The following is an 11,881-nucleotide window of genomic DNA, read 5'->3' on the forward strand; positions in this document are numbered from 1 at the left end:
CGCGGTTCTAGGTGTGATTCCGGGGGGGGGGGGAATCGTGCCGTCTTCGTGGGTCCACAGGTGGTGAGGCACCTCTACGTGCCAGCCCTAGACTCCAGGTGCGTGTAGGACCGACTTGTGTTTAAGTATTTATTTAAGAAAATCTTGTCTCCATTTGTACTTAAGCACTATTCTCTTTTGCACAGCCGAATATTTAGTTATGTTCTATGCCGGGCATTCTGCCGCGAAACAATAAAGTTAGGACACACGGACGCTGGTTTTGTTTCTGAATCGAGCAGCCTTGTGGGGTGGGAGCAGGAAACAGCAGGGTGTCAAGCTGCAGAGGGGGAGGCCCTGGCTGCCCATCTGTGGCCTGTCCGTCCCAGGGGCCACCCTTGGGTGCTGAGGGGAGCATGCAGACGCAGGGACCCTGGGGCTTCCTGACCTGAAGTTCCCTTCCCCCAGTGCCCGCCCTTCCAGGCTTAACTGTCACTGGGGTTTAACCACAGAGGAGCCCCCCAGGGTGGCAGCAGCTGTGTGTTCCGTGGGCCACCCGTGCCCTGGGCTCACGGGGGAATCCCTTGCAAGGTGAGCACGTGCACCCTCTCAGGTATGTCTGACCCCCAGCCCCAGGCAGGCAAGCATCCTTCCCCCGCTTGGAGCTGTATCTGCAGGAAGCCTGATGTCTACAGCACGGAGAGAACTTGCTTTGAGCGTCTCTCCCAGGCTGGCCCCAGGGTCCTGGGACTTGGTCAGCGTGGGGGAATGGGGTGTATTCTGAGGCCTGCTTTGGGTGTTCTCAGGGTCCGGGACTGTGCCTGCGGGGTCATCACCAGTCTGAGGCCTCACGGTCACGCACACAGAGCCGCCCAAGAACAGAACTGTCCCCTGGGTCCACGTGGAGCTTCCAGCACCAAGTGACCTTGGAGAGGTCATACGGGTCCACTGCAGGGGCTGGAGAGGGGAAGCCAGCTGCAGGCCACAGCAGGACCGCCCAGAGGCTAGCTGAGTTCATCGGAAAGCAGAGCTTCCATCTCCAGCCCAGGGTGGTCGGTCAGAGAAGACAAGCTGGAGCTGGCTTTCCCCAAGGTTACCTTGCTGGTGCTGGGTGAGGGACAGGACGGCACCAGCCGCCACACACCCACGTGGGTCCCGCCAGCCCCGGCTCCACAGAGGAGTCCCGAGGAGCAGCCTGGGCTTCTGACCCGCCTGTGCCCCAGCTCTTGGGTGGAGTCACTTGGAACTGGGACGTCGTCTGTCTACCCAGACCTGTGCTGACTGCCCGGGTCAGACCTGGGACACGGTTACACCCGTGTGCATTTAGGGCCATCGACTGTGCGCCGTCCTGCAGACGCAGCAGGGGTGCCTTCTGCAAAGCTAGCAAGTCTGCATCTGCCGCTGGGGGTGAATTCTTTGCTACAGAACTTGACACGTTAAGCGTGTAAACAAGGGAACGAAATTAGAGGTCTTCCAGGGAAGACTTGCCTCTTGGAGACTCGGGTTCCTGTGGGCCAGGCTGTGCACGTGGGCGTCCTTTTCCGTGGGCGTATGGGTGGGTGTCTTCACTGCCCACCACGACCATGTCTGGACGCAGGGCCACTCCTCTGCGCCTGCGGGCCCCCGAGGCCCACAGGCCACGCTGCCCTGACACCCCCTTTCCTGCCGCCTTGATGCCTGCCTCCCATGTGCCTTCCCCGGGGTTGCACACGTAGCCAGGGGAGGGATGTAGACACCCCCTTCCCGGCCCTGCGTTGTCACTCAAGTGATTTAAGGGGCTTACAAAGGGGAAATGCAGCAAGAAAACAGTTCAGTTAAAGACAGAGAAACCAGGCAGGCAGGGCCCCTTAACGGACTTGGGAAGGAGCAAACCCAGTGGACACGTGAGCACCGGCCAAGTCCAGGAGGCCGGAAAGTGGGGCTCAGCGGTGTTGGGGGGTGACCCCCACTTCCAGGGGCCACGGATGAGGAAAAGAGCCCTTTATTCGAGACATGAGCCCAACACATGTTTTGTTCTTTCTTCCTCGAGGCGACCCCGCGTCAGCTGCACCGGGCTTTCCCATCCCTGACCCCGCTTGAAATATCCACGACCTGCCATGACCGGGCCGTGCGCCTGGCGGGAACCCAGGCCTCTGCCCCAGCTTCACGTTTCCCCCAGAACCTGCACCTCGGCCACTGGACACTCCTCCTGGCTGTCTTGGTCCCAGGAGTCCCAGGTCATCTGCGGGGTGAGGGAGGCGAGGTGAGTGGCAGAGCCACAGTGGGGGCAAGTGCACCCTGGAAAGCCCCAGGGGCAGGGGCAGCACACAGAACACACCTCGGCGGGAGGCTCCCCAGGGGCTCCCGGACCCGCATCTCGGGGTGACCGCCCGTGTCACAGGACTGGAGCCGGCTCCTCCCCTGCCCATCACGTTCCCAAGCCACCCTCCAGGGCCAGCAGTGCCCTGCTCCCTGGGCGGGGCTGCAGGCACCTGGAACCAGTTGTGTCCCCCGGCGGGAGACACCACGTACCGTCCTTCCGTTCTGAAGTTTGCCATTGATATGGTCTTTCATGTGAGGGATGGGAGGGAACAGCTTCTGCATCACCGAGAACCTCGGAGGAGAGAGAGAGACACCTGTTCTGAAACCCGCACCCACCAGCGGAGGGGAGATGCGGCGTCCACCAGAGGACCCCAGCGAGGCCCCGATGTAGTAGGAGTCCAGCCTCCTTTGGGAGGGGTCCCTGCAGGAGGCGTGCGGACATGAGAAAGCGGAGCCCTAGCAGAGCTGCATCTGCTCTGTCAGCTGCACCACACCCACCTTGGCACATCTCCCAGGACCCCATCCTATCACCATGGCAACCTCTCCACCCCCCCCACCCCCCCCACAGCCTCCGCGCGGAGCCGGTGGTCCCCTCCCTGGGGCGGCGTCCCATCCGCTCCCAAACCAAGCCCCTGGGCGGGGCGGCTCAGCCTGAAGCGGCTGGGAGGGGGGGGCGTGAAGCCAGCAGACACACGAGGCAGGAGCCGGCGCTCGGGGCTGGGGGGTGAGGCGAGCGGAGCGGGGCGGGGGGGGCGCCGGCCTGGGCGGGGCCTGTGCCGGGCGCACCCTTTCGGCTTAGCACGCAGGCCTGTGGGGGGGACCGCAACCGGCCTGGCTGACGCTGCCGCGCGCCTGCTGCCTGCCGGGCTGGGGAGGGGTCCCGGAGCCCCGTCCGGAGCAGCTTCCTTTTCTAGGGTCGCTTTTACGGCTGCTCCAGGGAACCAAGATGGCCGCCCAAGAGAGAGCCCGGCCAGCCCCCCTTGGGAGACAGGAAGATGCCTGGTGCTCAGAGGGGCCGGGAACCGCAAGCTCCCTTTGCGTCTCAGCCCAGGCTCTTGGCATCCAAACAAAAATATTCTTTCTAATCACTAGAAGGTCGGTATTCGTGGTGGCCACCGCCAGTGAGGTCAAGAAGAGAGGTGGCATCTCGGGTGTCGGACGGAGGGGCGGGCGTCGGGGTGAGGTGTGAGGGAGCGAACAGCGCGGGCATGTGGGGACCAGCAGGGCAGTCTGACTGCAGACCCCCACACAGGTGCTGGGGAGGGAGGGGCCCGCAGGGTGCTGCACGGGGGACCCGGCTCCTTGGGTTCCGCGGGCGTCAGGGACCAGGTGGCAGAAGCCAGGCTCTGGTTGGCAAAAGACCTGCTGGGGCGATGAGAGGCGGTGGCCTGCGGCCGGCGGGGGCGCGTCCCGCAGCCCAGACGCACGGGCGCACGGGGCGGGGCGGGGGCGGTGGAGGGTCGGCATCGCGAGCTGCGTGACCTGCGGATCGCGCTCCAGAAAACGACCGCGCAAACCAGGGGCCCGCGGGCTCACCTGCAAAACCGGAGCCCGAGCCCCATAGCCAGCAGCGTCCCCAGCGCGATCAGCAAAGACGTCAGCCAGACGGGGAGGCGCGCGCCCTCCTCACACACTAGGGAAGAGGGGCGGGACGCGTCGGGCAGGTCCCGGGAGGTCCGGGGTCAGCACCTCCACGGGGGCTCGGGGAGGAGGTGGCCGGCACTGGGGGCGGGGGGCGCGTCCAGGAGCGCCGTCCACCTGGGGACAGCGGCCACCTGCGCACCGGGTCGGGCCCCGCGCGAATCCCTCCCAAGTCGCCAGAATCCCGATGCCCCCCGACCACCGACCGACACCTGGAGTTGGGGGCTGGTAGCGCCGACCCCTCGGATCAATTCGGGTCGCGGGCGGGGGGTCAGCCACGCCCATCGGGAGGGGCCGGGCCGAGGTTGGTCTGTTCCCCACCTCCCTCCCTCCCTGCCACGCTGCGTCCTGGGTGCGCGCTGCCTTAGTTCTTGAATTTAATATATGGATTAAACATCATGGATTTTTCGCCTCAATTTCGATTCTTTTTTTAACTGCATTAAAAGGTTTGACTTGTAACTCAGAGTGTTGGCGATAGCCGTCTCCACGCGCCCGGCGCAGCGCCATGGAACAGCTTGGACACACAGAGTCCATCAGAGACGGGAAGGAGGCGGTCACAAGCCCAGGGACGTCTGGAGCCCCCGGAAGCTGGAAGAGACAGGAGGGACCCTCCCACTCACCGAAGTGTTGGGGGACACTCCACGGGCCCCAAGGTTTGTAATGAGAGAAGGTGGCATCCCTGGCCCTTACTTGCACTGTGTAGGTCCCAGGATTTTTCAGCTCCAAGAAGGCTTTATAGATCTGCAGTTTAAAAGAAAGTAGAGGGGAAAGTCCATTTCCAGTCTGTGGCGGAAGAATGGGGCCTTCAAGGGGTTGAGTGGGTCCTCCCCACATTCACGTGTTGGGGTCCTAACACTCAGCGTCTCAGAAGGTGACTTTATTTGGAAATAGGGTTGATGCAGATGTGATGAGTTAAGAGGAGGTCGGATAGGGTACAGTGGACCCCTAGCCACTATGAATGACTGGTGTCTTTATAAAGAGGGGAAACTCGGAGACAGACATGTGCATACACACAGGGAGACGCCTTGTGGATATGGAAGGGATACGGCCACAAGCCCGGGGATGCCTGGAGCCCCCAGAAGCTGGAAGAGGCAGGAAGCACCCTCCGCTGGAGCCTTTGGAGGGAGCACGGCCCTGGGACACCTTGACCTCAGATGTCTGGTCTCCAGGACTGGGGGAGGGTGAATGTCTGTGGTTCTCAGTCACCCAGTCTAGGGTCGTTTTTACGGCTGCCCCAGGGAACTAAGAGGGCCGCCCAAGAGAGAGCCCGGCCAGCCCCGCTTGGGAGACAGGAAGATGCCTGGTGCTCAGAGGGGCCGGGAACCGCAAGCTCCCTTTGCGTCTCAGCCCAGGCTCTTGGCATCCAAACAAAAATATTCTTTCTAATCACTAGAAGGTCGGTATTCGTGGTGGCCACCGCCGTTGAGGTCAAGAAGAGAGGTGGCATCTCGGGTGTCAGGCAGTGAGTGGGGCCTGTAGAACATTCAGTGGGGTCCCCCCAAGAAGAGTTGCACCCCCAGAACCCCGGGACCTTATTTGGAAACAGGGTCTCTGCAGATGTGATGAATCATCTCAAGATGCTTGAAGTCCTCCTCGATGAGGGTGGCCCTACATCCAATGACAGGGTCCTTCTAAGAGACAGAAGAGGGGAGACACAGACACAGAGGAGAAGCCCCGGAAAGACGGAGGCAGAGACGGGAGGGATGCGGCCACGAGCCGAGGGACGCCTGGAGTCCCCAGAAGCTGGAAGAGCCAGGAAGGACCCTCTCCTGAAGCCTCTGGAAGGAACTCAGCCCTGGGACACTTTTATCTCACTCAGACATCTGGTCCCCAGGACTGAGGGAGAATGAAGGTCTGTTGCCCACACTGTGTGGTCCTCTGTATATACACACACACACACACATATATCTAGTATTGATTTGAATCATATCCCCTAAAACAATAGATAAGTCCATATTCTAACAGCTGGTACCCATGAATGGGATCTTATACGGACAAAAGGTCTTTGCAGATGTGATGAGGTGAAGGGTCTGAGATGTGGTCCTCCTGGAGGAAGGTGGCCCTACATCCAGTGACAGGGTCCTTCTAAGACACAGAAGAGGAGAGACACAGGCACAGAGGAGAAGCCCCGAGAAGACAGAGGCAGAGACGGGAGGAAGAGACAGAGACAGAGAGAGACAAAGGAGAGACGGGGGCCATGGGATCTGTGGCCGGTAGTTACGGTACGGAAGCAGCTGCCTCTGCAGGTTAGAGGCAGTTAGTGAATTAGGGCATGGTGACACTCCCACCGAATCCTGAGGGATTTGGGGGCCGGGGGGTGGACCTTTAGGGCAGCACCAGGCAGGTGATGGCATCCGGTCTATGGACCAGGGAGCTTCATCTCAGAGTCACTGGACAGTAATAGACATAAGGAGCCTGCGCTTGGGATGCCAGATTGGGGCGGGGGTGGGGGACACCCACCTCCTGTTTGTAGGCGAGCTCCATACCCTGTAAGAGAAAAGTAGAGCATGGGTGCCTGACCCCATCCCCAAGAAGGGCCCTCATTTGTCAGAGCGTCTTCAAATTTACAGAAAAATCGAGGATAAAAGAATCAATCATTGAGTAGAAATAATGAATAGAATAGTTCTTTACACAAAAATAATAAATAAAGGTAACTGAGTATAACATATCAATGAACTAAAAGGTACCTGGGGGAGGGATAAATTAGGAGTTTGGGATTAACAGATACACACTACTATATATAAAATAAATAAACAGCAAGGACCTACTGCAGAGCACAGGGAACTCTACTCACTATCTTGTAATAACTTATAATGGAAAAGAATCTGAAATATATATATATATATATATATAAACTGAATATATACAGTGAATATGTGTATGTAACTGAATGCCTTTGCTGTGATCTGAAACTAACACAACATTGTAAGTCAACTGTGTTTCAATTTAAAAAAAAATGTATTTTAAGTACCTAGTCTTTTATTAAAAAAATAAAATTGACAGACTTGATTTTTTGGAGCCGTTTTGGTTAACAGAAAAATTGACCATACGCTAGTTGAGTCTAAATAATAAATATAATACATAAATCAGTAGAGAACAATAGTAAATGTAAGTTAATTGTAGAGTGTAAAATACCAACTACCTCAAAAATATTTGGTCTTTTTAATCAATAGACGACTTTTTTGGAGTGGTTTTGGGTTTACAGAAAACTTGAATATAAGCAGTAAGTGAGTATAAGTAATAGGTATATAAATACATTGACATAATGAATAAATATAAGTAAATGATTGAGTATAAAAATACCAATGAGCTCAAAAATACTTATTTTCTTTGAATTTATGGACTAATTTTTTGAGCAGTTTTAGGTTTATAGGAGAGTTGAGTATGAAATAATCAGAACATGAATATAAATAATAAATATACACAAACAGGTAAATCCACATGAAAGATAATTATAAGTAAATAATTGAGTATAAAATGCTGATTAGTGCAAAAATATTCGGTCTTTTAAATTAACAGATTTTTTGAGTAGTTTTAAGGTTGTGGAAAAATTGAGTATAAGCAGTAATTGAACATAGATATAAATAAATGTAATAAATATAAGTAAATAATTCAGTATAAAATACTGATTGACTCAAAGTGCTCGGTCTTTTTTTAATTAATAGATTTTTTGGAATAGTTTTGGGTTTATAGAAAAATTGAGTGAACAGCGAGGTCCTACTGTGTAGCACAGGGAACTCTATTCAATATCCCGTGATAAACCATCATGGAAAAGAATGTGAAAAAGAATGTATATGTGGGTATAACTGAGTCACTTTGCTGTAGAGCAGAAATTAACACAACAGAGTAAATCAACTATACTTGAATAAAAGAAAAAAGAAAAAATGAGTACAAGCAGTTATTGAGTATAAATACATAAACAGTAAATAATTACAAGTAGACAATTAACTACTAAATACCACCTAGCTCAAAAATAGCTGGTCCTTTTTTTTTTTAACCTATTGACTCCATTTTTTTGAGCAGTCTTAGGCTTATGAGAAATTTGACTGTAAAGTATAAATAAATGTTACACGTACAGAAAAATAAACATAGTCAATAACTATGTCAGTCATTGAGTATAGAATACCAGTGATCTCCAGCATATTTTTTTATTCTTTTTTTTTTTTATTTTTTTTGCTTTTCCAGCATATTTTTTTAATAGCTTTATTCAGGTATGATTTTGCATACAGCAAAGCACACCAGCAGAGCATATAATCTGCTGACTTTGGCAAACGTGTGCGTGAAACCGGCACAATACAGGAAACGTGTCCATCACCCCCAAATTCCCTCCAGCTTTCCTCCATATGCCCTCCTCCCTGCGCCCCTGCCCCAGCCCTCAGATCTGTCCCTACAGAGCATCCTGAGTGTTCCTGTGTAAATCGTTTCTTTTATAACACTTTGAAACATACACACGGGACCCTCCAGTTCTTGGCAGATAGGATTCCACTGTGTGGCTATATTTTGTTCATCCCTTCCCTAGGGTTGTGTCCTGTTTAGGGACCATTATACACGTAGGTGCTACAAACACTTAGGTCCCATCTCTGGGGGGCTACTGGTTTCATTTCTCGCAGGGGAATTGCAGGCTCTGTGACGTGCGGCCAGAGAGAGTTTCAGCAAGTGGCTGTTGCTCTTTTTCTGTAGGGTTATCTTCTGTTGACAGGTAAACCCTCCTCTACCCCAAACCTGCCAGAAAGTATGCAAGCATTCCCTTCCATATTCTGATTCCTTTCCAATGTCAGCAGTGTCACTCAAACGGCCAAACACTGTCAGTTTTGCTAAAGCTCATTTATTTTACAGTTCCTCTGTTTTTTTTTTTTTTTTTTTTTTTGAATGTTTCACCTACCCCCAAAGCCCCAGAGTCCAGGGGGGTGTAAGAGTATAAGAGATGCCCATCCAGGAAACCGCTTACCTTCTGTATCTGAAGTTCATACTTGAAGTCATCATTAAGGTGACTCCTCACTTGCCACTGCATGAACGAGTAGCTTTGGTTACACCACCTGGTAGTGATGTCGGGAGCAGCTAATACCTCTAGGGAGAAAAAAACCACTTTTATGAGTAAAGCACATCAAAAAAGAATTTCTTTTTCCCCTCCGGAGATACTTTTAAAAGAGGCCTCCTACAAACTCAGGGAGGGAAAAGAGAGGAAAATGTCATTCCAAGGTTAAAAAGTATCAAGAGACAGAGACAAGTGAGAGAAAACTGTTGGGATGATTAGGGTCACTGAGCCTGCGGACCAGCTCTCAGACACTGGCCCGGGGGGACCCCTCACCCACTCGGAGGCCCTTGCAAAGCTTTCTTCTCGTCTGTGCAGGGACACCTCTCAGAGCAGCGCTGTTCTTTCCACTCGCAGCGATTCCAGTCCCTGGGGCTACGCTTCTCCAGCAGGGGGAGCAAAGCGCGGTCCAGCTGCAAGGTCCCTCCCTCCTGCCCGCTGGACCAATCGGCTCTGCTCAGACCCCACCTCCAGGGCAGCCTGGCCCCCTCCCCGAGCTGCCCGGGGCCAGTCCTGCCCCCATGACTTTGGCCGCCAATCCCACTCCCAAAAGTTCACCCGGAATCTTCTGCCCCAGCCTTGGACTCTGACCGCGTCCCATCCCCTGCTTTCTTCTCACCTGCCACCCCCAGCGTGGGACCCAGCTCCTCCAGGACCCTCGGGCCCCCTCTGTGGGCTGTCCCAGGGCTCCGCCCTTTGCCCTCCCTGGGGTGCTGGGCATCCCTGAATCCGGCTCCATCAGTTTCCTGAGGGACCGCGTCTATGTCTACAGGTCTGACCCCCCCGCCAGGACCCCACTGGTGTCTGCCCAGGCTCACCATGGGGTGGTCCCCAGTCCCGGGCCCCCCCACTGATGTGCACTCAAATCTCCGGCCACCTCCACTCCCACTGCCACACGGGCTGGCATCACCCCGCCACCCCTGCTGGGAACCAGGCCGTGGACACCCCACGTGGACAGCAGGGCTGGGGCCGGAGCACAGGTGCGGAGTTGCGGGCGGGGCTACACGTGTAGGGCTGCACTCGCCCAGGGGCGCGTGGTGTGTGAGGGACGTGGCATCAGAGTGAGGTTGGCTCCGGGCCGGGAGGACACCACAGACAAAGGCAGGAGCCCCATCCCGGCCTCTGAACCGGAGACCCCCGTCTTCTCCCCTTTTGCACCCACCCCTCCGCTCATATGCTTCCCTGCCACACGTGGACCAGCCAGGGTGGCGAGGGGCCAGGTTTCATGGGGCTTGAAGCTGTCCTAATTTGGGGGGCAGGGGGGTCTAATTTAAAGTAAAAAGTATTGACAGAGCTTTGCTAAGATAGGTTTTGTGTTCTGAAAACCTGCCGTCGATAGATTCAAACAAAAGGAACAACTATTTTTGAACACAGGGCCTGGGGAGGGGCGACCCATGTGAGACCCCCAGCCTCACAGAGCAGCTGTCCTCGGTGGACGGGGGTCACAGAACCATCTGCTAGGCGTGTTCTGGAAATGCTTCCTCAGGTCCAGGGAACACAGAGCAGCTGCTGTGAGCTGGGTGTCTGTGTCTCCCCAGATTCACGTGCGGAAGCCCTGACGCCCAGTGGGACGGCTTTGGAGGCAGGGCCTTTGGGACACAATCGGGGTTAGATGAGGTCCTGAAGGTGAGGTCCCCATGATGGGATCAGTACCCTTATAATAAGAGCAAGAGGGTATGGGATGAATTGGGAGATTGGGACATACATACACTAAGATGTGTAACGGATGCCTAAGGAGAACCTGCCGTACAGCACAGGGAACTCCACTTTGCGTTACAGCAGAAACTAACACAACACTGTAAAACAACTCCACCCCAGTAAGAGATAAGAATAAAAAAGAAGTGGGGGAATAGGCACCAGAGTTCGCTCTCCACTGTGTGAGGACACAGCAAACATGGAGCCACCTGCAAGCCAGGAAGAGGGTCTCGCCAGGAACTGACGTGCCCACGCCCCGACCTCCGACTCCCAGCCCCCAGGACTCTGGGAGAGGAGTGTGTAATCTAAGCCCCCAGCCTGGGGTATTGGGTTTCAGGACAGCAAGCAGCATCTCCAAGGCAGTACGGCACACAAAGAAGGGTCCCATTTTCTTACTCACCGATTTTGGCTAATCTGTCACTTGTTTCAGAGCAGGGGATTTTGGAACCACTGCTGGTGCCATTCACCAGGAAACGCGTCTGATCCTTGGATAACACAGAGATGTTGTGAAAACGGCACTGGACGTTTGTCCCTTGCTCATCTGCTCTGTACTGGGAGCACGGCCACTTCTCATAGGAGCTGTGAGGGGTGCGGCTGCGTCATGAGCGGCCCTGAAGCCCCCACTTCAGCCCGGGGGGAGCCCCGGCAAGCCCAAGGTCACACCTACTCCAGGTTCTCCAGATAGAGATTGTACTGCACGTCCCTTGGGGCCTCCCGGCCCACCGCCCAGCTGCACGTCAGGAAATCCACGTCGTGAACCCAGCAGGTCAGGTTTTCTGCAGCCGCCCTGGGATTCCCTTCTGGGCTTGCAAAAAAGAGGGAAAAAAAAAAACAAAAAAAAAACTGAGTCCCGGATAAACACCAAGGTCCTACTGTAGAGCCCAGGGAACTATATTCAATGTCCTGGGATAAACCATCATGGAAAAGTATATGAAAAAGAATATTTATGTATAATTGAGTCACTTTGCTGGACAGCAGAGATTAACACAACATTGTAAATCAACTATACGTCAAGAAAATTAAAAAAAAATTTTTTTTTTCAGTGAGTCCCTTTTTAGCGATCCTTGTGAATTCTCACGCGGTTCTAAGAAATAATAGAGGGGCTTCCCTGGTGGCGCAGTGGTTGAGAGTCTGCCTGCCGATGCGGGGGACGCGGGTTCGTGCCCCGGGCCGGGAAGATCCCATGTACCGCGGAGCGGCTGGGCCCGTGAGCCATGGCCGCTGAGCCTGCGCGTC

The 11,881-nt window shown here is 54.4% G+C and overlaps 1 protein-coding gene across 1 annotated transcript in view; it reads right to left on the reverse strand.

Annotated features, from left to right (window-relative positions):
• Positions 1–2,119: 2,119 nt before the first annotated feature.
• Positions 2,120–11,881, reverse strand: part of IL3RA (interleukin 3 receptor subunit alpha) — a 22,206-nt gene continuing 12,444 nt past the window's right edge. Inside the window, exons 4-11 of the mRNA XM_007460492.1 lie at positions 11,313–11,445; positions 11,046–11,224; positions 8,867–8,985; positions 6,379–6,405; positions 4,539–4,659; positions 3,814–3,910; positions 2,488–2,569; positions 2,120–2,197 (exon numbers count right to left, since the gene is read on the reverse strand). Of these exons, the coding sequence (XP_007460554.1) occupies positions 2,120–2,197; positions 2,488–2,569; positions 3,814–3,910; positions 4,539–4,659; positions 6,379–6,405; positions 8,867–8,985; positions 11,046–11,224; positions 11,313–11,445 (836 nt within the window). The remainder of the gene's footprint in view (positions 2,198–2,487; positions 2,570–3,813; positions 3,911–4,538; positions 4,660–6,378; positions 6,406–8,866; positions 8,986–11,045; positions 11,225–11,312; positions 11,446–11,881) is intronic.

Source organism: Lipotes vexillifer, unplaced genomic scaffold (assembly GCF_000442215.2).
Source record: "Lipotes vexillifer unplaced genomic scaffold, Lipotes_vexillifer_v1.1 scaffold512, whole genome shotgun sequence".
In the NCBI taxonomy this organism is placed as follows: domain Eukaryota; kingdom Metazoa; phylum Chordata; class Mammalia; order Artiodactyla; family Lipotidae; genus Lipotes; species Lipotes vexillifer.